The sequence below is a fragment of the Liolophura sinensis genome, chromosome 4, assembly GCF_032854445.1.
Source record: "Liolophura sinensis isolate JHLJ2023 chromosome 4, CUHK_Ljap_v2, whole genome shotgun sequence".
NCBI lineage: Eukaryota > Metazoa > Mollusca > Polyplacophora > Chitonida > Chitonidae > Liolophura > Liolophura sinensis.
The window spans coordinates 12,532,682-12,560,506 of NC_088298.1; the positions used below are offsets into that span (position 1 = coordinate 12,532,682).

The 27,825-nt window shown below is 40.3% G+C and overlaps 1 protein-coding gene across 1 annotated transcript; it reads left to right on the forward strand.

The window, feature by feature from the left end:
- The first annotated feature begins 12,178 nt into the window (after positions 1-12,178).
- Positions 12,179-21,837, forward strand: LOC135464799 (uncharacterized). The gene is made up of 6 exons (XM_064742354.1): positions 12,179-12,237; positions 16,191-16,301; positions 17,344-17,414; positions 17,773-18,117; positions 18,437-18,544; positions 20,515-21,837. The coding sequence occupies exons 2-6, from the start codon at positions 16,221-16,223 to the stop codon at positions 20,669-20,671; spliced, it is 762 nt and encodes a 253-aa protein (XP_064598424.1). The 5' UTR covers positions 12,179-12,237; positions 16,191-16,220; the 3' UTR covers positions 20,672-21,837.
- The last annotated feature ends 5,988 nt before the right edge of the window (positions 21,838-27,825 follow it).

Consider the following 27,825-nt stretch of genomic DNA (forward strand, 5'->3'; position numbering starts at 1 on the left):
ATGAATAAGGTCTGGTGTTATAAATTAAACAAACTTCATTTTTGATCATTTTATCGTTTTTCTAATCTTAGGCAGACTATGGTAACACAATGGCAGACCATGGAAACACTAACATGAAGCCTACATGAAGACTACTCATATGAAGCCTAGTCACATGAAGCCTACATGAAGCCTACACTGTCTAGGAAAACAGTTCGATTTATTTTCATGGAATGTTTACATGCCTTTTAAACATCGGATTATCCGGTGGTCTGTTCAAACTCAGTGGGTATCAATGGCGTCACATCCCCGTCTTTTGTTTGGGCAGGTATTTCCAGAAGCCTACCAAACGGTGTGTACCATGCGGCAAAAACCTAATGTCAGTGGTTAAAATATTGTCTGTCATAAAAGGCGATCGTGGATTTCAATTTTTCAAATGCATTGATGGAATAATCCTAAAGAAAAAACGAATCGAACTATTTCTTCGGAGAGTGTATAATAGTCTTTCGACAGAAATATATTTTATGTTAGCTATATTTTATTCACCTTTAATTGATTTCTTCGATCGACACTAAAATCCAAAATAACGCCAAAAAGATTTTGCCTATATCCTATTCTTGACCAGGCGGAAGGCTGTATGACGGAAGACTGTATGATGAAGGATGGTATGATGGAAGGCTGTATCACGAAAGACTGTACGACAGAAGACTGTTTGACGGAAGACGGTATGGTGGAAGGCTGTGTCTTCGAGGGCTGTATGGCGGAAGAACGTATGACGGAAGACTGTATAACAGAAAACTGTTTGACGGAAGGCTGTATGATGGAGGGCTGTATGACGGAAGGCTGTTTGACGGAAGACTGTATGACGGAAGGCTGTATGACAGAAGACGGTATGATGGAATGCTGCGTGATGGAGGGCCGCATGACGGAAAGCTGTATGACAGAAGACGATATGACGGAAGGCTGTATGGCAGAAGACTGTATAAAGGCTGCTTGACGGAAGGCTGTATGACAGATAGTTGTATAACGGAAGGCTGTATGACAGAAGACGGTATGATGGAATGTTGTATGATGGAGGGCTGTATGATGGAAGGCTGTATGACAGAAGACTGTATGACGGAAGGCTGTATGGCAGAAGACTGTATGACAGAGGGTTTATAACGGAAGGATGTATGTCAAGACTCTATGACAGAAGGCTGTGTAATGGAGGGCTGTATGACAGAAGGCTGTATGATGGAGGACTGTATGACGGCAGGCTATGTAACAGTAGGATATATTATGGAAGACTGTATGATGGAAGGCTGTATGATGGCAGGCTATGAAACGGTAGGATGTATTAAGGAAAACTGTATGATGGAAAGGTCTATGATGGAGGGCTGTATGACAGAAGACTCTATGATGGAGGGCTGTATGACAGAAGACTGTGATGGAGGGCTGTATGACAGAAGACTGTATGACCAAAAGCTGTATGACGGAAGGCTGTTTAACGGAAGGCTGTTTGACGTAAGGTTGTATGATGGCAGGCTATGTAACGGTAGTATGTATTACGGAATTATGAGGGAAGACTGTATGACGGAAAGCTGTATGGAGGAACGGTGTATGACAGAAGACTGTATGACGGAAGGATGTGTGATGAAGGGCTGTATGACAGAAGACTGTTTGGCGGAAGGCTTACGGAAGGCTGTATGATGGCTGGCTATGTAAGGGTACGATGTATTACGGAAGACTGTATGACGGAAGGCGTGTGATGGAGGGCTGTATGACAGAAGACTCTATGATAGAGGGCTGTATGACAGAAGACTGTATGACGGAAGGCTGTATGATGGAAGGCTATGTAACTGTAGGATGTATAACAGAAGGCTGTATGACAGAAGACTCTATGACGGAAGGCTGTGTGATGGAGGGCTGTATGACAGAAGACTTTATGATGGAGGGCTGTATGACAGAAGACTGTATGACGGAAGGCTGTGTGATGGAGGGCTAAATGACAGAAGACTTTATGATGGAGGGCTGTATGACAGAAGACTGTTGGATGGAAGGCTGACGGAAGGCTGTATGACGGAAGGCTTTATGATGGCAGGTTATGTAAGGGTAGGATGTATTACGGAAGACTATATGATGGAAGGCTATAATGACGGTAGGATTTATTACGGAATGTACTCCCCAATTAAACCCCAATTTATATATTGATTGATTGCTGTTTAAATCCATACACAAGGAATGTCCGCTTGTATGCAAGACCGCGGTCAGGTTAATGGAAAGAGGGAACCGGAGAGTCCGGAGTAAACCACAAACCTTTCACTGATACACCTCGAAAAAGTGGCGGGGGAAACAGTGGCACCGCTATTCAAACAAGCGATTTGATTATTCAAGGGCCTTTTAGACGACGCGATCTGGCATAACAACAATCCGAGCCAGAGAACGTATTGTCTAATCGTGAGTCTCCATCATTCTGGTCTGGTAATGTGCCAAGAGTTATGGGCTGTTGTGGTGAAGTAATGGTGTCGTGAAAGACGTTATCCTCATCGTGTCATGGTGCTTTTTCATCGTATCATTTAGACATAAGCAGTTTTTTGTATATATAAACATTAAGAACATTGGCCTGAAGTAGGCATATTTCAGGAAGCCTTACCCTTAAGTACAGACATGACAGTCATACTTGTCACTATGTTCTTGAATAAAACATGGGTGATTTATTTATTTATTTATTTGATTTGGTGTTTTACGCCGTACTCAAGAATATTTCACTAATGCGATGGCAGTCAGCATTATGGTGGGAGGAAACTGGGCAGAGCCCAGGGGAAACCCACGACCATCCGTAGGTTGCTGTCAAACCTTCCCACGTACGGCCGGAGAGGAAGCCAGCATAAGCTGAACTCACACCGACCGCAAAACATGGGTGATATGAACAGCGCTAAACAATCTCAAGCCAATAAGACGAGTTAATTCCAAGTCATTGTGTCATTATTTCCGATTAGCTAAGAACTCTCTATGTTTCTAAAATATCAAATGCATGTTTAGGGTTGATAGGCTGAAAACTGAAAACAACTTGCACGGAGTAGAACTTTGATTTGATTGACGTGAAATAGTACAATTAGGATATGGTCGTCTGGGTTCGATTTACATTTAAGCTCCATGAGTACATGATTGTTGTTTACGGCCACTTTCCTAAGAACCTGTGAACTGCTTGATATTTAGGAACAGAAATATGCTTAGGAAATAATACTTCAGTAGAATTAGGATAATGACACTTCACTACACTTAGGATGATGACACTTCAGTGCACTTAGGATGATGACACTTTAGAACACTTAGGATGATGACACTTCAGTAGATTGGCATACGGATGATACATGTATGTCCGTAGACTTAGGGGGTGCGACTTTAGTAGACTTAGGGGTGATACATGTATGTCAGTAGACTTAGGTTGTGCCACTTTAATAGACTTTTGGGTGATACGTGTATGTCAGTAGACTTAGGGGTGATACATGTATGTCCGTAGACTTAGGGCCTGCGACTTTAGTAGACTTATGGGTGATACATGTATGTCTGTAGACTTAGTGGGTGATACATGTATGTCTGTAGACTTAGTGGGTGCCACTTTAGTAGACTTATGGGTGATACATGTATGTCAGTGGACTTAGGTTGTGCCACTTTAGTAGACTTATGGGTGATACATGTATGACTGTAGACTTAGTGTGTGCCAGTTTAGTAGACTTATGGGTGATACATGTATGTCAGTAGACTTAGTGTGTGCCAGTTTAGTAGACTTATGGGTGATACATGTATGTCAGTAGACTTAGTGTGTGCCAGTTTATTAGACTTATGGGTGATACATGTATGTCTGTAGACTTAGTGTGTGCCAGTTTAGTAGACTTATGGGTGATACATGTATGTCTGTAGACTTAGTGTGTGCCAGTTTAGTAGACTTATGGGTGATACATGTATGTCAGTAGACTTAGTGTGTGCCAGTTTAGTAGACTTATGGGTGATACATGTATGCCAGTAGACTTAGTGTGTGCCAGTTTAGTAGACTTATGGGTGATACATGTATGTCAGTAGACTTAGGACAGATAAGCAGATACAGGCATATCGAAGTGGAAAAAAGAGGAAAAAAGACTGTTAAGTTATAAAGATTGAAATGGCTTTAGTTTGAGTGAGTGAGTGAGTGAGTGCATGGGGTTTAACGTCGTGCTTAACAATTCATATGACGACAAACGAACCCTTAGAGTGTATGTGATGTACCTCCTTTTTGCAGGACGAATTGCCACCCTTCTTTTGTCTAGTGCTGCTTCACTCAGACGACTTATCGAAGGTAAGTAAGTCGCTTCTCTTTTCGTTACCTTTAGCCCGAAACTTGTTCGACAGCTTTATATACCAGCATACACTCTCCTTTATGGAGACCCTCATATACCACGGATAAAAGAATGACTTGTTCGACAGCTTTGTATATCAGCCGTCACTCTCTAAGGAGAACCTCATATGCCAAAGATAAAATAATGACTTGTTCGACAACTTTATATACCAGAGATCACCCTCTTTTATAGAGACCCTCATATACCACGGATAAAATGATGGGTTGTTCGACAGCTTCATATATTAGCGATCACTCTCCTTTATGGAGACCCTCATATACCACGGATAAAATAATGACCTGTTCCACAGCTTTATATACCAGCGATCTCTGTCCTTTATGGAGACCCTCATATACCATGGATAAAATAATGACTTGTTCGACAGCTTTATATACCACCGATCACCCTCCTTTATGGAGACCCTCAAATACCACGGATAAAATAATGTTTTGTCCGGCAGCTTTATATACCAGCGATCAACCTCCTTTTTGGTTATCTCATATACCACGGATAAAATAATGTCTTGTTCGACAGCTTTATACACCAGCGATCACTCTACTTTTTGGTGACCTCATATACCACGGATAAAATAATGACTTGTTCGACAACTTTATATACCAGCGATCACCCTCTTTTATGGAGACCCTCATATAACACGGATAAAATATTAGCTTGTTCGACAGCATTATATTCCAGCGGTCACTCTCCTTTATGGAGACCCTCATATACCACGGATAAAATAATGGCTTGTCCGACAGTTTTATATACTAGCGATCACTCTCCTTTATGGAGACCCTCATATACCACGGATAAAATAATGACCTGTTCCACAGCTTTATATACCAGCGATCTCTGTCCTTTATGGAGACCCTCATATACCACGGATAAAATAATGGGTTGTTCGACAGCTTCATATATTAGCGATCACTCTCCTTTACGGAGACCCTCATATAGCACGGATAAAATAATGGCTTTTCCGACAGCTTTATAGAGAAGCTGTCACTCTTCCTTATGGAGACCCTCATATACCACGAATAAAATAATGGCTTGTTCGAAAACTTTATATACCAGCGGTCACTCTTTTTTAAGGAGACCCTCATATACCACGGATTAAATAATGTCTTGTTTGACAGCTTTGTATATTAGCGATCACTCTCCTTTATGGAGACCCTCATACACCAAAAATAAAAAAATGACTTGTTCGACAGCTTTATATACCCGCTGTCACTCTCCTTTATGGAGACCCTCATATACCACGGATAAAATATTGGCTTGTTCGACAGCTTTATATACCAGCGATCACTCTCCTTTATGGAGACCCTCATATACCACGGATTAAATAATGTCTTGTTCGACAGTTTTATATACTAGCGATCACTCTCCTTTATGAAGACCCTCATATACCACGGATAAAATAATGACTTGTTCGACAGCTTTATATACCAGCTTTTACTGTCCTTTATGGAGATCCTCATATACCACGGATAAAATAATTTCTTGTTCGACAGATTTATGTACCAGCCGTCACTCTCCTTTATGGAGATCCTTATATACGACGGATAAAATAATGACTTGTTCTACAGCTTTATGTACCAGCGGTCACTCTCCTCTATATAGACTCTCATATAGCACGGATAAAATAACGACTTGTTCGACAGCTTCATATACCAGCGATCACTCTCCTTAATTGAGACCCACATAAACCACGGATAAAATAATGGCTTGCTCGACAGCTTTATATACCAGCGATCACTCTCCTTTATGGAGACCCTCATATACCACGGATTAAATAATGTCTTGTTCGATAGTTTTATATACTAGCGATCACTCTCCTTTATGGAGACCCTCATATACCACGGATAAAATAATGACTTGTTCGACAGCTTTATATACCAGCGTTTACTGTCCTTTATGGAGATCCTCATATACCACGGATAAAATAATTCCTTGTTCGACAGCTTTATATACCAGCCGTCACTCTCCTTTATGGAGATCCTTATATACCACGGATAAAATAATGGCTTGTTCTACAGCTTTATGTACCAGCGGTCACTCTCCTCTATATAGACCCTCATATACCACGGATAAAATAACGACTTGTTCGACAGCTTCATATACCAGCGATCACTCTCCTTAATTGAGACCCACATAAACCACGGATAAAATAATGGCTTGTTCGACAGCTTTATATACCAGCGATCACTCTCCTCTATATAGACCCTCATATACCACGGATAAAATAATGACTTGTTCGACAGCTTCATATACCAGCGATCACTCTCCTTTATGGAGACCCTCATATACCACGGATAAAATAATGACTTGTTCGACAGCTTTATATACCAGAGATCACCCTCTTTTATAGACCCTCATATACCACGGATATAATAATGTCTTGTTCGAAAGCTTTATATATCAGCGATCACTCTCCTTTACGGAGATCCTCATATTCCACGGATAAAATAATGGCTTGTTCGACAGCTTTATACACCAGCGATCACTCTCCTTTATGAAGAGCGTCATACACCACGGATAAAATAATGGCTTGTTCGACAGCATTATATATTAGCGATCACTCTCATTTATGGAGACCCTCATATACCACGGATAAAATAATGACTTGTTCGGCAACTTTATATATTAGATATCACCCTCTTTTATAGGGACCCTCATATACCAAGGATAAAATAATGGTTTGTTTGACAGCTTCATATATTAGCGATCACTCTCCTTTATGGAGACCCTCATATACCACGGATAAAATAATGACTTGTTCCACAGCTTTATATACCAGCGATCACCCTCTTTTATAGAGACCCTCATATACCACGGATAAAATAATGGCTTGTTCGACAGCTTTATATACCAACGATCAGTCTCCTTTATGGAGACCCTCATATACCACGGATAAAATAATGGCTTGTTCGACAACTTTATATACCAGAGATCACCCTCTTTTATAGAGACGCTCATATCCCACGGATAAAATAATGGGTTGTTCGACAGCTTCATATATTAGCGATCACTCTCCTTAATTGAGACCCACATAAACCACAGATAAAATAATGGCTTGCTCGACAGCTTTATATACCAGCGACCACTCTCCTTTATGGAGACCCTCATATACCACGAATTAAATAATGTCTTGTTCGACAGTTTTATATACTAGCGATCACTCTCCTTTATGGAGGCCCTCATATACCACGGATAAAATAATGACTTGTTCGACAGCTTTATATACCAGCGTTTACTGTCCTTTATGGAGATTCTCATATACCACGGATAAAATAATTCCTTGTTCGACAGCTTTATATACCAGCCGTCACTCTCCTTTATGGAGATCCTTATATACCACGGATAAAATAATGGCTTGTTCTACAGCTTTATGTACCAGCGGTCACTCTCCTCTATATAGACCCTCATATACCACGGATAAAATAACGACTTGTTCGACAGCTTCATATACCAGCGATCACTCTCCTTAATTGAGACCCACATAAACCACGGATAAAATAATGGCTTGTTCGACAGCTTTATATACCAGCGATCACTCTCCTCTATATAGACCCTCATATACCACGGATAAAATAATGACTTGTTCGACAGCTTCATATACCAGCGATCACTCTCCTTTATGGAGACCCTCATATACCACGGATGAAATAATGACCTGTTCGACAGCTTTATATACCAGAGATCACCCTCTTTTATAGAGACCCTCATATACCACGGATATAATAATGTCTTGTTCGAAAGCTTTATATATCAGCGATCACTCTCCTTTACGGAGATCCTCATATTCCACGCATAAAATAATGGCTTGTTCGACAGCTTTATATACCAGCGGTCACTCTCCTTTATGAAGAGCCTCATACACCACGGATAAAATAATGGCTTGTTCGACAGCATTATATATTAGCGATCACTCTCCTTTATGGAGACCCTCATATACCACGGATAAAAAAATGACTTGTTCGGCAACTTTATATTTTAGATATCACCCTCTTTTATAGGGACCCTCATATACCAAAAATAAAATAATGGTTTGTTTGACAGCTTCATATATTAGCGATCACTCTCCTTTATGGAGACCCTCATATACCACGGATAAAATAATGACTTGTTCCACAGCTTTATATACCAGCGATCACCCTCTTTTATAGAGACCCTCATATACCACGGATAAAATAATGGCTTGTTCGACAGCTTTATATACCAACGATCAGTCTCCTTTATGGAGACCCTCATATACCACGGATAAAATAATGGCTTGTTCGACAACTTTATATACCAGAGATCACCCTCTTTTATAAAGACCCTCATATACCACGGATAAAATAATGGGTTGTTCGACAGCTTCATATATTAGCGATCACTCTCCTTTTAATGGAGACCCTCATATAGCACGGATAAAATAATGACTTGTTCGACAGCTTTATAGAGAAGCTGTCACTCTTCCTTATGCAGACCCTCATATACCACGAATAAAATAATGACTTGTTCGAAAACTTTATATACCAGCGGTCACTAATTTTCAAGGAGACCCTCATATACCACGGATTAAATAATGTCTTGTTTGACAGCTTTGTATATTAGCGATCACTCTCCTTTATGGAGACCCTCATACACCACGGATAAAATAATGGCTTGTTCGACAACTTTATATACCAGAGATCACCCTCTTTTATAAAGACCCTCATATACCACGGATAAAATAATGGGTTGTTCGACAGCTTCATATATTAGCGATCACTCTCCTTTTAATGGAGACCCTCATATAGCACGGATAAAATAATGACTTGTTCGACAGCTTTATAGAGAAGCTGTCACTCTTCCTTATGCAGACCCTCATATACCACGAATAAAATAATGACTTGTTCGAAAACTTTATATACCAGCGGTCACTAATTTTCAAGGAGACCCTCATATACCACGGATTAAATAATGTCTTGTTTGACAGCTTTGTATATTAGCGATCACTCTCCTTTATGGAGACCCTCATATACCACGGATAAAATAATTTCTTGTTCGACAGCTTTATAAACCAGCTGTCACTCTCTTTCATGGAGATCCTTATATACCACGGATAAAATAATGACTTGTTCGACAACTTTATATGTTAGCGATCACTCTCCTGTATGGAGATCCTCATATACCACGGATAAAATAATGACTTGTTCGACAGCTTTATATACCAGCGATCACTCTCCTTCTTGGGAACCCTCATATTCCACAGATAAAATAATGTCTTGTTCGACTGCTTTATATACCAGCGATCACTCTCTTTTATAGAGACCCTCATATACCACGGATAAAATAATGTCTTGTTCGACAGCTTTATATACCAGAGATCACTCTCCTCTACCGAGACCCTCATATACCACGGATAAAATAATGACTTTTTCGACAACTTTATATACCAGAGATCACCCTCTTTAATAGAGACCCTCATATACCACGGATAAAATAATGTCTTGTTCGACAGCTTTATATACCAGTCGTCACTCTCCTTTATGGAGACCCTCATATACCACGGATAAAATAATGACTTGTTCGACAACTTTATATATCAGAGATCACCCTCTTTTATAGAGACCCTCATATACCACGGATAAAATAATGGGTTGTTCGACAGCTGCATGAATTAGCGATCCCTCTCCTTTATGGAGACCCTCATATACCACGGATAAAATAATGACTTGTTCGACAGCTTTATATACCAGCGATCACTCTCCTGTATTGAGACCCTCATATACCACGTACAAAACAATGGCTTGTTCGACAACTTTATATATTAGCGATCACTCTCCTTTATGGAGGCCCTCATATACCACGGATAAAATAATGGCTTGTTCGACAGATTCATATACCAGCGGTCACTCTTCTTTATGGAGACCCTCATATAGCACGGATAAAATAATGACTTGTCCGACAGCTTTATCGAGAAGCAGTCACTCTTCCTTATGGAGACCCTCATATACGACGAATAAAATAATGGCTTGTTCGAAAACTTTATATACCAGCGGTCACTCTTTTTTAAGGAGACCCTCATATACCACGGATTAAATAATGTTTTGTTCGACAACTTTGTATATTAGCGATCACTCTCCTTTATGGAGACCCTCATATACCACGGATAAAATAAAGACATCAGTGGAATTGTACTCACATATGGTCAAAAATAAAGAGATTTAAAATGGACAATCTGTCAACGTTCGATTACGTGTACTATTATATATCTACACTGATTCAACCTTCGTAACCACCAACTAACTGAGCATTGCAACAAAATTTGTAGAAGTGTGATGTCTGAAATTACCGACCTATATTTAAAAACTTAATTTCTACTCCAAAGCAAATCTGTGCAAGGAATATTATCCAAATTTGTGCTTTAATTTTTTGGTAAATTTGCTTAAGGACAAACCCTAGGAAAGATAACTTGAGGCAAACTTGTACACAGAAAACAGAATAAACAGAAGGTTTACATTTAGATCTGTGATAATTAGTCTTTCTAAGCCCTACCTTGCGAAGATAGCCCACGACATACGAGAGTCCACTTTGCTGAACTCTTGCTGCCAGCCATGAGGTCGTAACACTTTGTCACCAGTCAACCTTCTGGAGTGGTGAATGGAAAACTCCATGATATTTAAGTTTGATGAAACAGAAACAAGAGCACGCCAAGATATAAAATAGGCCTATCAAAATATTTGAGTTTCAGTATGGAGATATATACATTCGCACACTACAGACAAAAGCATCTCTGTTCAATCTGGTGACGGTGATGGATCCATCTGAATCAGGGATGCGAGGCCTCCGTGGCTCAGTCGGTTAGCGCTGTAGCGCAGCGTAATAAATCAGGAGCCTCTCACCAATGCGGTCGCTGTGAGTTCAAGTCCAGCTCATGCTGGCTTCCTCTCTGGCCGTACATGGGAAGGTCTCTCAGCGACCTGCGGATGGTCGTGGGTTTCCCCCGGGCTGTGCCCGGTTTCCTCCCATCATAATGCTGGCCACCGTAGTATAAATGAAATATTGTTGAGTACGGCGTAAAACACCAATCAAATAAATAAATCAAATCAAATCAATCAGGGATGCCAGAGACTGGTGAATGGTAAATGTGCTTAGAACAAAATTACGGTGTGCGTAAACATTTCATCCAAATCCATGCAAATCTTGTTCCGAAAAGCTGCAGACAGGAAGACAGGCGGACAGGCAGACAATGGCAAAGATATATTCTCCTTGGCGGATGTAATTAGCGCCTGAAAGCAAGAGGCGATATCCGGGTCTATTTTACAACTACGGAAGGCACAAGTTCCGAAGGGGAGGTAACTGGTCTGCAACCGCGCAGTAAGTGAACCGTGAAAATCACACAAATTTCCTAACATATTCGTCAGGACCTGTTCTGGTTGTTATGTGTATTTTAGGACCGTAACCGTATCGGTGAGCGTAAGGCCGTGTGATTGTGCTATCCTGAGAGTGACGTATAGCGTAGTGGTTAGAGTAACACCAATCACAGTTTTGCTCAACAGGCTGTGAAACGGATGTCTGCTTTTATAACGTCTATCTCTTTTTATCTCTTTATGGCTTCATGGCTGTTTGACTTGTTAGAAATAAAATGCAATATGAAAAGCAGGATGCTGTAAAGTGAACACCTTCAAACGCCGCATAATTTCCCGCATGGGTAAGCCCCTGGATCAAAAACAACCTTGCGTGACCCACATCTATCCGACAAGCGGGACACCAAATCCTGGTGATTGTCTATATATATGCAGACGATAATTTTCTGAATGGTACTCCGTAGCGACGGCCTTTGTCGGTTGTCCACACCAGCCGGTACTTTAACCTACCACTTCACTGGGCACGTGTACAATAGGGAACGCAGATCAGAAATCAGTCAACAACGACGGTAAGGTTAACATGGCCTTTCTCAATGTGCTATAATAATGCTGTGTATAATTGTTAGAACATGTAAAATATTACCTGAATGTATGTGAGGGTACAATGTTTGCCTACAATGTGCATTTCAGCAGTGTAATACTTCAGCTGTCATTCGACCATGACAGTGACAAACAGGTACTTTTCATTTAGTGGCATGTATACGCCAAACAATGAACTCTGAATACCATCTAAGTGACCTTCAAGTTTAGCGAGCAGTTCCCATGTTTTGTCATGTCAGTGCCAGAAACAAAGCTTAATAGAACCTATTACCTTGAGCGCTGTATTCATCCGTGACCTGAGTCAGGCATTTTACATTAACTGAACGTAAATGTGTACACATGAAGCTCGTTGTGCAGTGTATGTGTTACATTAGTATTTTTCACAAACTTACAACAGTCTTAATAATGGTGTTGGGGCCTCCGTGTCACGGTTGGTTAGTGCGCTAGCGCAGCGTAATGACCCAGGAGTCTCAGGCGGATGGCCGTGGGTTTCCCCCGGGCTATGCCCAGTTTCCTCCCACCATAATCCTTGCCGCCGTCGCATAAGTGACATATTCTTCAGTACGGCGTAAAACACCAATCAAATAAATAACACAACAATGTGTATGCTTGTACTGCAGTTTCTGATCAATTTGCTTACTATCTCCTCGGTGTAATAAAGCTGTCTTCAACTTCATTTAACACATCCACAAAAACATATATATATATATATAGTTTCCATTGTCAATAAAAAAAACTTTAGGTCTGGTTTAAAAAAAATGCATAATGTGTATTTAAAATAAAAGGTTGTAATTTTCATTGCATGTTTGTTTAAAATCCACTTTTCTGTACGTTTCGCTGTTTTTCAGTACACCCACACATGTGGTCAGCCAGCTATACCAATCATAAGCCTCTGGTAACTTCTTCTCTGATACACCCACCACAAAGTGAGTCCAAATGCTATCTCACTGTATTGTAAATGAAGGAATTCCTTCTTGTTTATTGACTTTATACATGTTAGGTATATTGCTAGAGAACTATGGAAAGCTGATGAGGACATCTCGTCCCTAAACACATACAACCAATACGTCGGGGGATTTAGTACACTTACACAGATAACACCAATACGTCTGGGTATTTAGTACAGGTACACAGATACAACCAATAAGTATGAGGATTTACTACAAATACACAGATACAACCAATAAGTCTGGGTATTTAGTACAGGTAACAGACACAACAAATGCGTCTAGAGATTCACTACAGCTACACAGATACAACCAATACGTCTGGGGATTTGATACAGCTACACAGATACAACCAGTATGTCCGTAGATTTAGTACAGGTGTGCACGTACTGTGCTTTAATATCAGCTGAAAGCCCTCGCAGGTATAGAGCGGAATTTATACCCCTATGACTTTCCCAGAATATTGTGGTTACATATGCTTAAGCTGTGAAAGGTATCCCTCAGGGCCCTCTGGCTGTTTATATATATATATATATGTGTGTGTGTGTGTGTGTGTGTGTGTATACATATCTATATGTATATATATATATATATATATATATATATATATGTGTGTGTGTGTGTGTGTATACATATCTATATATATATATATATATATATATATATATATATATATATATATATATATATATATATATATAGAGAGAGAGAGAGAGAGAGAGAGAGAGAGAGAGAGAGAGAGAGAGAGAGAGGGGGGGGGGGGAGTACACCGAATGAACCCAGGAAAATGCTTTAGCGACCACCAACCGAGAGATGACTTAATCAAATGTAGATCTGTATACTTGTGGTTAGGCAATGAGTGTAATCAACGCGTATATATAACAGATAAATAAGGTCAGGGTAAACGCCTTTAAACTTGATGAACATGTGTCAGATTAAATTTTTTTTATTTATTTCTTGACTGATGTTTTTACGCCGTCCTCAAGCATTTAAGTATCATGGGTGGGGGGGGGGGGGACGGGGCAGTTTTATAGGTGGGGTTTTTATGGCCGGAGCGCCCAGAGCATCCATCGTTCCGCGGGATCCTGACAAACCTCAAGGTCGTGACTGGAAGCTGCTTCTAAAACAGCGAGAGTTGAATCATGACCCCTCATAGGTGAGAGATAGACGGGTCGGTTGAGGAGGGGACACTGCTGTGTAGTGCCCGTTAAAAAGATTCATTCCTTCTGCCAGAATTGTTTTACGGTACCGGTGACCTAGTTCGTTTGCAGCTTTGGTGCATGTTGGATTCAAGACAGTTCGCATGAGATTTATAACGTTACCATTGCCTTATTTACGTACACAGTTTTTCAATATTCAGTAGTGCATTTTGAGTGGCCAGGTCCTCCATGGAGATCTGATGAGGACATCTCATCTCTCGCCCCGAGGACGCTCAGACACGTGACAAATCTTGCTTCACGCTGCGACCAAAACACCGAGAGCTGGATTCAAACACGTGACCTCATTGGTCAAGGGTCTGAAGGTCACGGCGAGTTAGTGCCTGAGCCATCTGAACGCACGAAGCCTCAAACTGATATCAGCAGGGGAAAGTATAGTGTCTGTTATTGTCAAGATCTAAATAATCTCACTAAAATGTTCCCAATGACCTCAACATCTTCATCCGGGTTCTTAACTGGCTTAGCATATTTTGTAGCGATGTGTGAGATATATCGGCCTTATTTAGGTCAGCGTAAAACAGAAATAGGCAAACTGTGTATAGCAATGGAATTCAAACAGGATGTGGGGAGGGCGAGATAGATTCTTTAATGAACAGCAGTGGACTCGTCATAAATTAAAGATATGGTGGCAATATAGTTTGACCAGAATAGGCACAAATCGTAACCTAGTTCGAAGAAATGCTGTTTGCCTCCGCCAGTCCCTCTCCCCCCGTGCATATCCGCTCATGAAAGGCTTTCATTTGCTCAAAGTTTCTGATACCTATGACAATTGTTACGGACCAATCAGATTTGCCAGTTTGTCCGTAGTTTGTTTACTGGTGTAAAACGACAAACTTTTAGGATTATTCTATGTAAAGCATAGCATGGCTGTCTAATCTCACCTTTCTCTGAGCTTTATAAACTATTTCTTCAGAATTAAATTAAATAGATATAAATGATAATAATGTGTAAGGTATGTAGCGGTTTAAGATCGAGTCGTGTACCTAAACGGTGCAGTTTTACACATTTTCTGGACTGACGCTTAGCAGGAGGATATAGGTCAAGTAGGCCTACTGGTGGACCCAGTGTCAGTAAACCCCACGTTGTGGCTCGTCATGTCTAGTGTGTTCTAATGGCATTCCAGTGAGCTCTATACCGTTGACACTGGGACCAGTCCTGATGCGACACTAAGACACCGTCGTCATGTGACCCAAAATGTGTGGCAAGCTACGTTATTGAAAACAAATTGCAGTATGAAAGAAAAATGACATGCTCAAAATATTTTACCGATTCAATTAAGGTTATTGAGCAAACAAAACAACAACCCATCACCGGTTATCCTTCTAATGAAAAACCTTAGCCAAATTGGGATTTGATCACGTTTGAACTTATAGTTGTCGTGATGAGACAAATCGTAAAACAGTCTACAGGTACACATACTCTAATGTCAGGCAAGCGATGGCTTAAGTTAGAGATTTATAAGACATCAAGTTGTTGGCTTTTTCTTCCAAAAAATGGAATTGTATTCACTTTGCGTGTGATGATATCGTATGCTCCTGATGACATCGTGTGTGCCTGATGATATTGTGTGCGCCTGATGACAACGTATGTACCTGATGACAAGGCGTACACCTGATGACATTGTGTGCGTCTGATGACAACGTGTGAGCCTGATGACATCTTGTGCACCTGATTACATCGTGTGTTCGTGTTGATATCGTGTACGCGTGATGAGATCGTCTAAGTGTGATGATATCGTGTTTTACATTCTGTTTTCAGCAGGTTAAGCGTGGTTGAGAAGAAAGAAACATGTCGGAAGATAACAGATATGAGTTTACATTAGCAGACAGCAAGGAACCACCCAAGAAATCTAGACTTGTACTATGCCTGGTGAGTACACTCAGTGTGAAGTTTTTTTTTACAGGTTTCTTGTTAAACGACGCACGCAATAATGTTTCCCTTGGCGTGACGGTTTAAAGCATCTAACACATCCGTGTACAGCCTTTTTCTATCTTCAGATCTGAATCATTATCATGCAGTTTTCACAGTGGATCCACACGTAATAGCTGCATTTCTCCCCATCTCCCTGATCTTGAAGAACATTGCTCTATATCTGAATGAATGCAGAGAATTCAATGGATTTCAGCTATCTTTTAAACAAACAATTAAACAAAAACAAAGTAGACAATCAGTTGCTCAGTTAAGACAGATCAAGCCTGAAAGAATAATATCAGATAACTCGTCACTATATATGTATGAAAGGCAACATTGTTTATGAACAGGTCGCTGAGTCAAGACAGATCAAGCCTGAAAGACTAATAACTCGTCACTATATATGTATGAAGGGGAACATTGTTTATTAACAGGTCGCTGAGTCAAGACAGATCAAGCCTGAAAGACTAATAACTCGTCACTATATATGTATGAAGGGGAACATTGTTTATTAACAGGTCGCTGAGTCAAGACACATCAAGCCTGAAAGACTAATATGTCGTCAATATATATGTATGAAAGGGAACATTGTTCATAAACAGGTCGCTGAGTCAAGACAGATCAAGCCTGAAAGAATAATAACAGATAACTCGTCAATATATATGTCTGACGGGGAACATTGTTTATGCTTATCAATACCATAAGTTGATCAGATTAGTTAAAAGGAAGGAAACCCAATCAAATAATAGTCAGCTAACGATCACCAAAAGATATCCAATCAGTATTTCCGTTGTTACAACTGTATTTGATTCAACAAATGTTCGAATTTTCGTTCATCGCTGTAGCTACCGTTTGTAGCGTCCGATTCGTTATTTAGTGAGTCGCACAAAACGGACACATATATGCAATATAAAGATTATACAAGCTTTTACATGTAGTTAAATAAATTTGTCAGGAAACAAGTCATTTGATCAGTTCATGTTTTTCTCCCGTTCTCCAGGGTGGATCTGTGCTCTTGTTGTCCGTAGCGGTCATCGCAGCGGTGAGCGCCATGATTTATCAATATTTTGCGTAAGTGTTTTGTTCTTGACCGCAGAGTGTCAGAAATTACCTTTCATGAGCCTAGTTTTAATTAATTAGGTTATTTATAAGGCGACGGCCAGTGTCACGGTGAAAGGAAACCGGCCAGAGCCAAGAGGAAATCCACGACCCTCCGCAGGTTGCGGCCAGATCTTCCCACCTACCGTGCGGCCAGATAGGAAGCCAACATGGCCTACTTTTGAGCTCTCTTCCATATTATCTCAAAATTTAAAATTTTATTATAACTTTTGACAAAAGTTGACAATCTACAATATTAAATTTGTCTCATGAGTAAGTTCGGTCTATGTCTCATCACGCAGTCTACCACTGTAAAATGATTGCCTTCCAGTCTGTCTGCAAAGATGAACCACCTGACTGTCACTTGTAAGCCAGCTGACGTTGTCAAACAATACCCGGGTTATTTTCGGACACCACTGGAACAGATCGAAGTAGAGCGGCGGTATAATCAGGATTCACAATACCTGACTACAGTACCCCTGCCAAACTGCACACTGAACTGCATCTCTAGGGCGAAACGGGACACCACGCATGCGTTCTCCCCACGAAACGAAATGGAGGTTTTGGCTGTAGGCGCAAGCGTAATACGAAAGCTCGCGCGGACCAAGCGACAAGAATTACCAAACCCTGAAGGAAACCTTGGACGCAACCCAATTTTCCACGGTTGTTGCGAATCGTAAGTCAGTTGGTCCATCAATTATTCTCCGTGAAAGGCCTTCTTGTTTTTGTCTGTCTGTTTAATGCCTGTTTAATAGCTTGTTCAGTATTGTCAATGATCCTTGTATCCTGCTCTTTGTTTAGCCAATCTATTATTTAAGTCATTAAGTTCATTTAACCATAAATCTGATTAAATGGGTAGTTTAAAAATTAATAAAGCAAAATAAGAATGAAATAACCAAAATCCAGTCATCTGTGCGCATTGTTAGGTTGATAGTTTGTAAATCAGCCTAACGAGCTGCAAAGTGAAAAGGTTGTTTTATTTGCTCGCCTTTAAGAGAAAAGTCGTGGATCGCCCCAACAACAGCAACAAACCAGAAGGGAGAAACAGTGAACGTCATCCAGTTAGATGAACATAAGCAATATTTCTTGCAGGAGTCTTGCAAGTGAGTATCGTCTTGAATGGAAAAATCCTTATAAATAATAATAATTATTAATAACGTGACTGGGGAAGACGAGAGGGGGAGGGAGCTTTGAGTGTTTCCTAGCATCCCACCTGTTTGTGTTTATGACCTGACATGAGCATTTTTTTCAATCGAAAGCCGTCAGTAATAAGTAGTATAGATTTTGTTGGGCATGTTGCCTTAATTTGACTGGCTATGCTGCGTATTCATTGTACATATCTGTATTGTTAAATGGTATAGAGGACACATTTGTTTGTCAAACAATTTTCAAACAGACTACGCTTTAAATTATTAATAAAATGTAATGTGTAAGGTAATTTAAACTGATCTCAGGAAAGGGCAATGGGCTGGGGGTAGTATGCAAATATAGCACTGTCGTAGAACATATTCCTTATATTACGGTTCAATTACTGTTCGTTTATATTGTTGCCTACATTTCACAGGTGAACAAGGTTTTTTAAAGGAGAAGAAAAGACCTAAAACAATGACACTATAGGCTGAAAAGAGCACATTTTTTTCTATCTGGTGGTGCCTGCTGCGTAATTTTGCAATTTTTCCTCACCATACAAGTAGTCTGAAAACGGCAAAGCTGGCATAATTGGTTGAGTTCATCGCGTCCTCCATCTCCCTGTAAGTTATGCTGGGGGCGTGTTGCCTCTCAGCCAATGAGAGTCGTTTTAGCACGAGGCCTGTTATGTTACCAGCTACCAGGCGTATAAACCGAGATCAAACACCTCAAGTGAATGGCCATAACCTACTTACATAATGACGCTATTATTCGACCGGGAGTGCTTCAATTTGCGGATTGTACAGTTTAGAGGGACAGTTCTTAGGACATACATTAGCTTCAGAAATAATGTCGATTTCTCGCTTATTCGTTTTCATCAGATATGTACAGGGATGGTGCACATGAGGCGACACCAAATTCCAAACCTTTATGGAATCTAAATTAGTTGACACTATTCATGTCGACTGGAAGTCTGGGAGAAAAACACGGTCTTTGAAGTTATCAGTTTAGCTCGGACCAGATGACAAGTAAAATCATGACTAATATTCTGAATTTCACCCTATCTTTGTGCCTATTTTACACATGACAACAACCAACCCATTAAAATCACAGTATACAGAACTAAGACCACCAAAATTATCAAATCCTTACAAATTCTGTCTTGATTTCTTGTAAAACAATGGCATTGGTTAGAAAATACAGAGCTTTTCCCCAATTTTGTCTTTTGTATTATGTATATTTGCTTTTTATAAGGGTTATTGTGAGCGTTCCAAAGAGATATGGTAGAATACAAAGTTTTAGATGTGTAACAATTAGAAACGCTTAAATACGTTGATTCTATGCGCTGTTGGCTGTAGGGTAATGTGAAAATTTCCAGAGCCTACGAGACGACAACATTCTGCAGCATTCGAGAGATTTGACTCGGTGAAGTGACGACGGTTGCATTTTCCACGTCATGGCATGTGGGTGTAAAATCCTAAAAAAGCAAATGTAACAAGTGCAAGGAACTCAAATTCTTTTATTTATACAAATAAACAGCATGAGCTGATATTTTTCGTGGAGGTGACCGGTGTATTCCGTGACACACTCTACACACTCTAAGTTGTTTGAAAGATCATTTCTACTCAGTCTATATATATATATATATATATATATATATATATATATATATATATATATATATATATATATATATACATATATAGTTGCGGCCCCCAAGTAACAGCAGAGCACAATATCTCTCTCGTAACTCGAGTTATGTGATATACCACTGGCTTAAAATCCAGCACTATGGCTAATTTATTTAGATCGTAATACAACCGGCACTGAATGGTAGAATCATTTTGGAGAGTCAGGAACGATTTTCAGAAACTTTTCTTAATAATTTATGTACACAATATATACTTTTGTCTAAGAAATTTATTCCACTTTTTGTTTCTAACAGACCTGCTCCTGGTTGCGATTTCTGCACATGCGGCCAGCCAGAGCCGTTTCTCAACACGGCCGTCGTTTACAAAGATGATGAGAAGAAGGAGTTTCATAATGACGTTATTAAGCTGCCTGGCTGCTGTAAATGTCTGAACATAGGGGGGAGCACATAGTCTGCTTTTTGAGAACACACATGCAAGAAACTGGAACTGGAGACGTACCAAACAATGAAGCGTTTTATATATTTCAGTCTGGGAAAAGTAGATTCTTGTTTAAACAAAATGGATGTCAAGGCTTGAAATGGAAAGGCATGTTATCAAAGACACATATGTGCAAAAGGCGGCTACAGCTCTGTTCCTTGAAGATATACGCATTTACAACGCCTTTGATGAGCTGGGATTCTGGCTCAGCTAATTTGGTCTTGCGAACCATCTGTATGTTATAGACAGACATGACAGCGGTCGATTTGAAATGCCCTGCATGGTGCCTGACGCAACACAAAGTGTTACGATTCTAGCGTTAACGGCATAGAGGGAATCGGTGAACTGCAGGTTTTTGTGATAAATAAGGTGTTTGCTCACAATTGGAGATTTTAGAGTTCGAATTATTTTATCGCTCATGGTAAGAAAGTCATTTCGATAACATTTACTACAACATGGGCGTATGAAAAAGTCACCCCAAAACATATTTAGAGTATACACGAACGATGGAGAAAATTGTGGAGCTGAACTGAACTAGCGAATGTTATGTTCCAGAAGGAAAAGGGATGTCATTTATGCCGATCTGACAGAGGTGATCGATAAGGTCAGCAAAAGCTCCCTGACACCTTTGTCAACTCATATGATACCATACTGTGTCTTTACCTTTAGTGACACAAGAATTCCCCCCCCCCCCATTTAATATAAATATTTAATAGCACGCTCAATAACAGTCTGGATTTAGCGTCTGTTGATCCATTCACCATTGATGACTTATGTTCTAATCCACCTAACTCCCGCTAGTTTACCTACAGCTCTGTTTTCAGGCCGTATTTTGATGTAATATTTTCAGTTCTCGTACCACAGTAGATCTGCGGGGGTTGTTTAAATATTTAAAAAAAAATATTTTCCCGTGAAACTAGTCTGCGGTACTTATATTGAGCCACAAGGAATTCCACTCACAAACAGCCACAGGAATGATTTTTTGTCGAAATGACAAAGGTTGAACAGAATGGAAGAAATCCGTGTTCCATATCACCGAGAGAAATCTTTTCGGAAAGGACAAAATACAAGTTTTTACAACAACAACAGTACAACAACCCTCAAATACCTTGCGTACACAGCTTAAAGAGAACACAAAATGTACAACCATATCTACAAAGAAAAATGATATAGGACACAGTTATCACCGGAAAATATGTAAAAATGTCTACAAAGTTTTGAAAGCTGAGAAGACGAAGTTCAGCACTGGGGATATGGCACTGACGGACAATTTACTCCGATTAGCAATGCTGTAGCAAGCCTTATGAACTTGACCAATCAGCAGCGCTGAAAGCGTCACGTAATAATTGGCTGTCACGTCAAAAAGCCTGTTAGCTTTTTATTGTCAGTGTGGTATAGTGGATAGACAGATATCGATGTAATGAATTGGATTTTACTGATGCATTTTGAACGACACTTTTATGAGAAGGGAACTGAGACAACTTTCCGTGTCACAATGTCTATATACTGGGCAAGAGGCAGAACTAACTTGTCAGGGCGAGCTGGCAAGAAAACTGCCTTGGGAGAGTCATTATTTGAATAAAAATGATGTGACTTTGCGTTATTTTTCCTCGGCATAGTCAGATTTATTACGAATATATCTTCCCAAAGTCTGAAAGAATGGGTCTGTTAGGATGATGACACTTCATAGCACAGGATGATGACATATCAGTAGATTGGCATACGGATGATACATGTATGTCAGTAGACTTAGTCCGTGCCACTTTAGTGTACTTATGGGTGATACATGTATGTCAGTTGACTTAGGGGTTGCCAGCTTAGTAGACCTAATTGTGATACATGTATTTCCGTAGACTTAGCGGGTTCGACTTTAGTAGACTTATGGGTGAGACATGTAAGTTAGTAGACTTAGGGGGTACCACTTTAGTAGAATTATTGGCGACACATGTATGTCTGTAGGCTTAAGGGGGTGCGACTTTAGTAGACTTATGGGTAATACATGTATGTCAGTAGGCTTAGGGGATGCAAGTTTAGTAAACTTAGGAGGGATACGTGTATGTTAGTAGACTTAGGGGGTGCCAATTTAGGAATAATGACTGTTAAGTTATAAAGATTGAAATGGCTTTATTTTGAGTAAGTGAGTGATTGAGTGCTTGGGGTTTAACGTCGTGCTCAAAAATTCATATGAGGGCGAAGGAACCCTTAGGGTGTGTGCCACGGTTCTTTTATATAGTGCTGCTTCTCTGAGACGACTTATCGAAGATAAGTAAGCAGCTTCTAATTTCGCTACATTTAGTCAGAAACTTGTTCGACAGCTTTATATACCAGCCGTCATTCTCCTTTATGTAGACCCTCATATACCACGGATAAGAAAATGACTTGTTGGACAGCTTTATATACCAAAGATGACTTTCCTTTTTGGAGACCCTCATATACCACGGATAAAATAATGACTTGTTCGACAGTTTTATATATCAACCGTCACTCTCCTTTATGGAGAACCTCACATACCACAGGTAAAATAATGACTTGTTCGACAGCTTTATATACCAGCGATAACCCTCCTATATACCATGAACAAAATAATGGCTTGTTAGAAAACTTTATATACCAGCAGTCGCTTTCCCTCATATACCATGGATAAAATAAAGACATCAGTGGAATTGTACTCACATGTGGTCAACAATAAAGAGATTTAAAATGGACAATCTTTCACCGTTCGATTACATGTACTACATGTATTATATATCCACACTGATTCAACCTTCGTAACCACCAACTAACTGAGCATTGCAACAAAATTTGTAGAAGTTTGATGTCTGAAATTACCGACCTATATTTAAAAACTTAATTTTTACTCCAAAGCAAATCTTTGCAAGGAATATTATCCAAATTTGTGGTTAACTTTTTTGGTAAATTTGCTTAAGGACAAACCCTAGGAAAGATAACTTGAGGCGAACTTGTACACAGAAAACAGAATAAACAGAAGGTTTACATTTAGATCTGTGATAATTAGTCTTCCTAAACCCTACCTTGCGAAGATAGCCCACGACATACGAGAGTCCACTTTGCCCAACTCTTGCTGCCAGCCATGAGGTCGTAACACTTTGTCACCAGTCAACCATGTGGAGTGGTGAATTGAAAACTCCGGGATATTCAAGTTTAATAAAGAGAAACAAAAGCACACCAAGATATAAAATAGCCCTATCAAAATATTTGAGTTTCAGTATGGAGATATATACATTCGCACATACGCACAAAAGCATCTCTGTTTAATCTGGTAACGGTGATGTATCCATCTCAATTAGATTTACTGGGCCTCTGTGGCTCAGTCGGTTATCACGAGAGCGCAAACTAATGACCCAGGAGTCTCTCACCAATGCGGTCGCTGTGAATTCAAGTCCAGCTCATGCTGGCTTCCTCTCCGGCCGTAAGTGGGAAGGTCTCTCAGCAACCTGCGGTGAGTCGTGGGTTTCCCCCGGGCTGTGCCCGGTTTATTCCCATCATAATGCTGGCCACCGTCGTATAAGTGAAATATTCTTGAGTACGGAGTAAAACAACAATCAAATAAATAAATCAAATCAAATCAATTAGGGATGCCACAGACTAGTGAATGGTAAATGTACATAGAACAAAACCACGATGTGCGTAAACATTTCATTCAAATCCCTGCAAAGCTTATTCCGAAAAGCTGCAGCCAGGAAGACAGGCGGACAGGCAGACTATGGCAAAGATGTGTTTTCCTTGGCGGATGTAATTAGCGCCTGAAAGGAAGAGGCGATTTTAGGACCGTAACCGTATCGGTGACCTTAAAGCCATGTGGTCGTGCTATCCTGAGAGTGACGTATAGTGTAGTGGTTAGAATAACACCAATCACAGTTCTGCTCAACAGGCTGTGAAACGGATGTCTGATTTTATAACGTGTTTCTCTTTTTATCTCTTTATGGCTTCATGGCTGTTTTACTTGTTAAAAATAAAATGCAATATTTTAAGCAGGATGTTGTAAAGTGAACACCTTTAAACGCGGCATAATTTCCCTCATGGGTAATTCCCTGAATCAAAAACAACCTTTCATGATCCACATCTGTCCGACAAGCGGGACACCAAGTCCTGGTGATTGTCTATATATATATGCAGACGATAATTTTCTGAATGGTACTCCGTAGCGACGGCCTTTGTCGGTTGTCCACACCAGCCGGTACTTTAACCTACCACTCCAATGGGCACGTGTACAATAGGGAACGCAGGTCTGAAATCAGTCAACAACGACGGTAAGGTTAACGTGGCCTTTCTCAGTGTGCTATAATAATGTAGTGTATACCTGTTTCTAATAAATAGTACATGTGTATGTGAGGGTACAATGTTTGCCTGCAGTGTGCATTTCAGCAGTGTTATACACTGTTGACCATAAAGTTGGAATAAAATATTTTAGCCACAATCCCAGAAGTTTAATATTATTTTTCGCCTCAAAAATAATATAAGCCGACACGAATTGATGCATAATCTCTCTCTAGTTAGTTATGCATAATTGAGAAGACTGCATCACCTCCGCAAAACACCGGGTTATGCGTTTCTTTTTTTGGATATTATATTAAGTGCTGAGTAAATGTGGACATCTGGTAAAGTTATGAGGTCCCTTATATAATATGTTGTTCTGTGGACAGTATATATTAAATGTTCAGTACATATGGACATCTGGCAGAGTTATGTGGTCCCTGATATAATATATAGTTCTGTGGACAGCATATATTAAATGTTAAGTACATGTGGACATCAGGCAGAGTTTTGTGGTCCCTTTATATAATATATAGTTCTCTGGACAGCATATATTAAATGTTACATGAGGACATCCGACAGAGATATGTGGTCCCATATATAATATATTGTTCTGTGGACAGCATGTATTAAATATTGAGTACAATGTGGACAACTCGCAGAGTTATGTGGTCCCTTATATAATATATAGTTCTGTGGACACTAGGCTTGTATGGACAGTATAAATTAAGTGTTGAGTACATGTGGACATACGGCAGAGTTACGTGGCATGTTATATATTATGTAATTCTGTGGACACTAGGCTTGTGTGACCAGTATATATTAAATGTTGAGTACATGTGGACATCTGGCAGAGTTATGTGACCCCTTATATTGTATATAGTACAGTGGACAGTATGTATATAGAGTTTATGTGGACATAAGGTCAAGGTTCATAGGTCAAGACCACACACATAAACACACAAATTATATTCACAAGTATATATTCATCTCGTTGAGATAAAATGATAATTGTTCTATAGATGAGTGTATAGAAGGCTAAGGACTAAAAAGAAGGGTTTAAATTTTTTCAAATGTTGTTGGATGTACATGTCCACGTTCTACCAGTTCTAAAACAATGTCCACAAAAACCTTGCAAAACATATATATATTTATTTATATTTGGTTAAATCTGTCTACGTGTACTAAATCGCCAAACTTATTGGTTGTATATATATATATATATATATATATATATATATATATATATATATATATATATATATATATATATATATATATATATATATATATATAAACTAGTGCTCAAAAGAAAGTGTACACCAAAACAAATACATAAAAATCGCGCAAAGTAAAAAATTGAGAAATTATCCATGATGAGCCCTATTACCCGTGTAAACGCTGATCCATCCAGGGAACAAACTGGCCCAACAAAGCAAGATTTGCCTAAACTTAGCATAAAATCGAAAAATGGCCCTTCCACGTGTAACACGACATGAACGTGCATTTTGGCGGTATAAATGAGTCGACGGGAAACGTTATGAACACAGTCGTCAGAAAAACACCAGAGGTATGCCACGTTTCATCCAAGTTGAGCGAGAGAGAGCTGTCAGCATGTACCAGCAAGGAGCGACCAACGCCGCCATTGCCAGAACCTTTGGTTGCACAAGAGCAACTATCGTCAGACTTATGCAGCGACTCCGGCAGACAGGCGTTACATCCGACAGGCCTAGGAGCGGTCGACCACGCGTCACCATCCCCGCTGAAGATCGACCCGCTATGGTATACAGGCGTGTAGAAGAACGTTTGGTGCCAAATTGCGTTCAGCAAGTTCGAGCGTTTGGAGGTGGTAGTGTGATGGTGTTGGGAGGCATCTGCGGTGATCTGAAGACGAGGCTAGTGGTGATTCATGGGAACCTCAATGCTCGCAGATACACGGATGAAGTTTTACGACCGGTTGTAGTGCCATTCATCCACCAACAGCAAAGAGGAATTTTGTACCAGCATGATAATGCAAGACCTCATACTGCAAGATTGACGAACAACTTTCTACAGAACGCCAACATCGATCTCTTGCCATGTTCACCCGACCTCAATCCAATTGAGCACTTTTGGGACCACCTGGGCAGACAAGTCAGAAGACTGCCAGTGCCACCTGTGACAGTTCAACAGCTGGAAGAGTGTCTCCAACAAGAATGGCAACGAATCACACCTAACGTCAGTCAAGCAGTCAAGCCACCATCAGCAGACTTTTGGGTCGTTATCGCCTAACAGGCAGGACACAAGATCGTCCAAAATAGGGCAGGCCAAGTGTTACAGCGCCTAGCGAAGACCGGTACATCCGCACAATCCACCTGCGTAACCGGTTTGTGACGGCGACGTCAACGGCGGAAACGGCACTGGGAAAACTCATCAGCAGACGCACAGTCATACGACGACTCCGCGTGAGTGGTACAGAGCCTAGCGCCCCTTCCGTGGAATGGCATTGACTCCTCTACACCGTCAAAACAGGCTGCGTTGGGCAAGAGTTGTACGTCGATGGCAGCGACGAGACTGGGAAAGGGTGCTGTTCACTGATGAAAGCCGATATAACCTCTTCAGAAATGATGGCCGAATTCGTGTGTATCGACGCAGGGGAGAGCGATTGGCACAAAACTGCATACAGAATGTCCACCCTTTTGGTGCTGGTGGGGTGCTTGTATGGGGCGGAATTTGTGGACAGGTGAGAACGAGATTGGTCATCATCCAGGGAAATCTGACTGGCCAAAGTTACCGAGATGAAATACTGGAACCTGTTGTGGCGCCATTCTTGCATCAACAGCAAAGGGGTATCCTTTTGCAGCAGGACAATG

Coding starts and splice junctions, on each gene's coding strand:
- LOC135464799 (XM_064742354.1), top strand. CDS start 16,221: ATGTCGGAAGATAACAGATATGAGTTTACATTAGCAGACAGCAAGGAA. Junction 17,415..17,772: donor ATGATTTATCAATATTTTGC/GTAAGTGTTTTG, acceptor ATTGCCTTCCAG/TCTGTCTGCAAAGATGAACC. Junction 18,545..20,514: donor TTCTTGCAGGAGTCTTGCAA/GTGAGTATCGTC, acceptor TGTTTCTAACAG/ACCTGCTCCTGGTTGCGATT.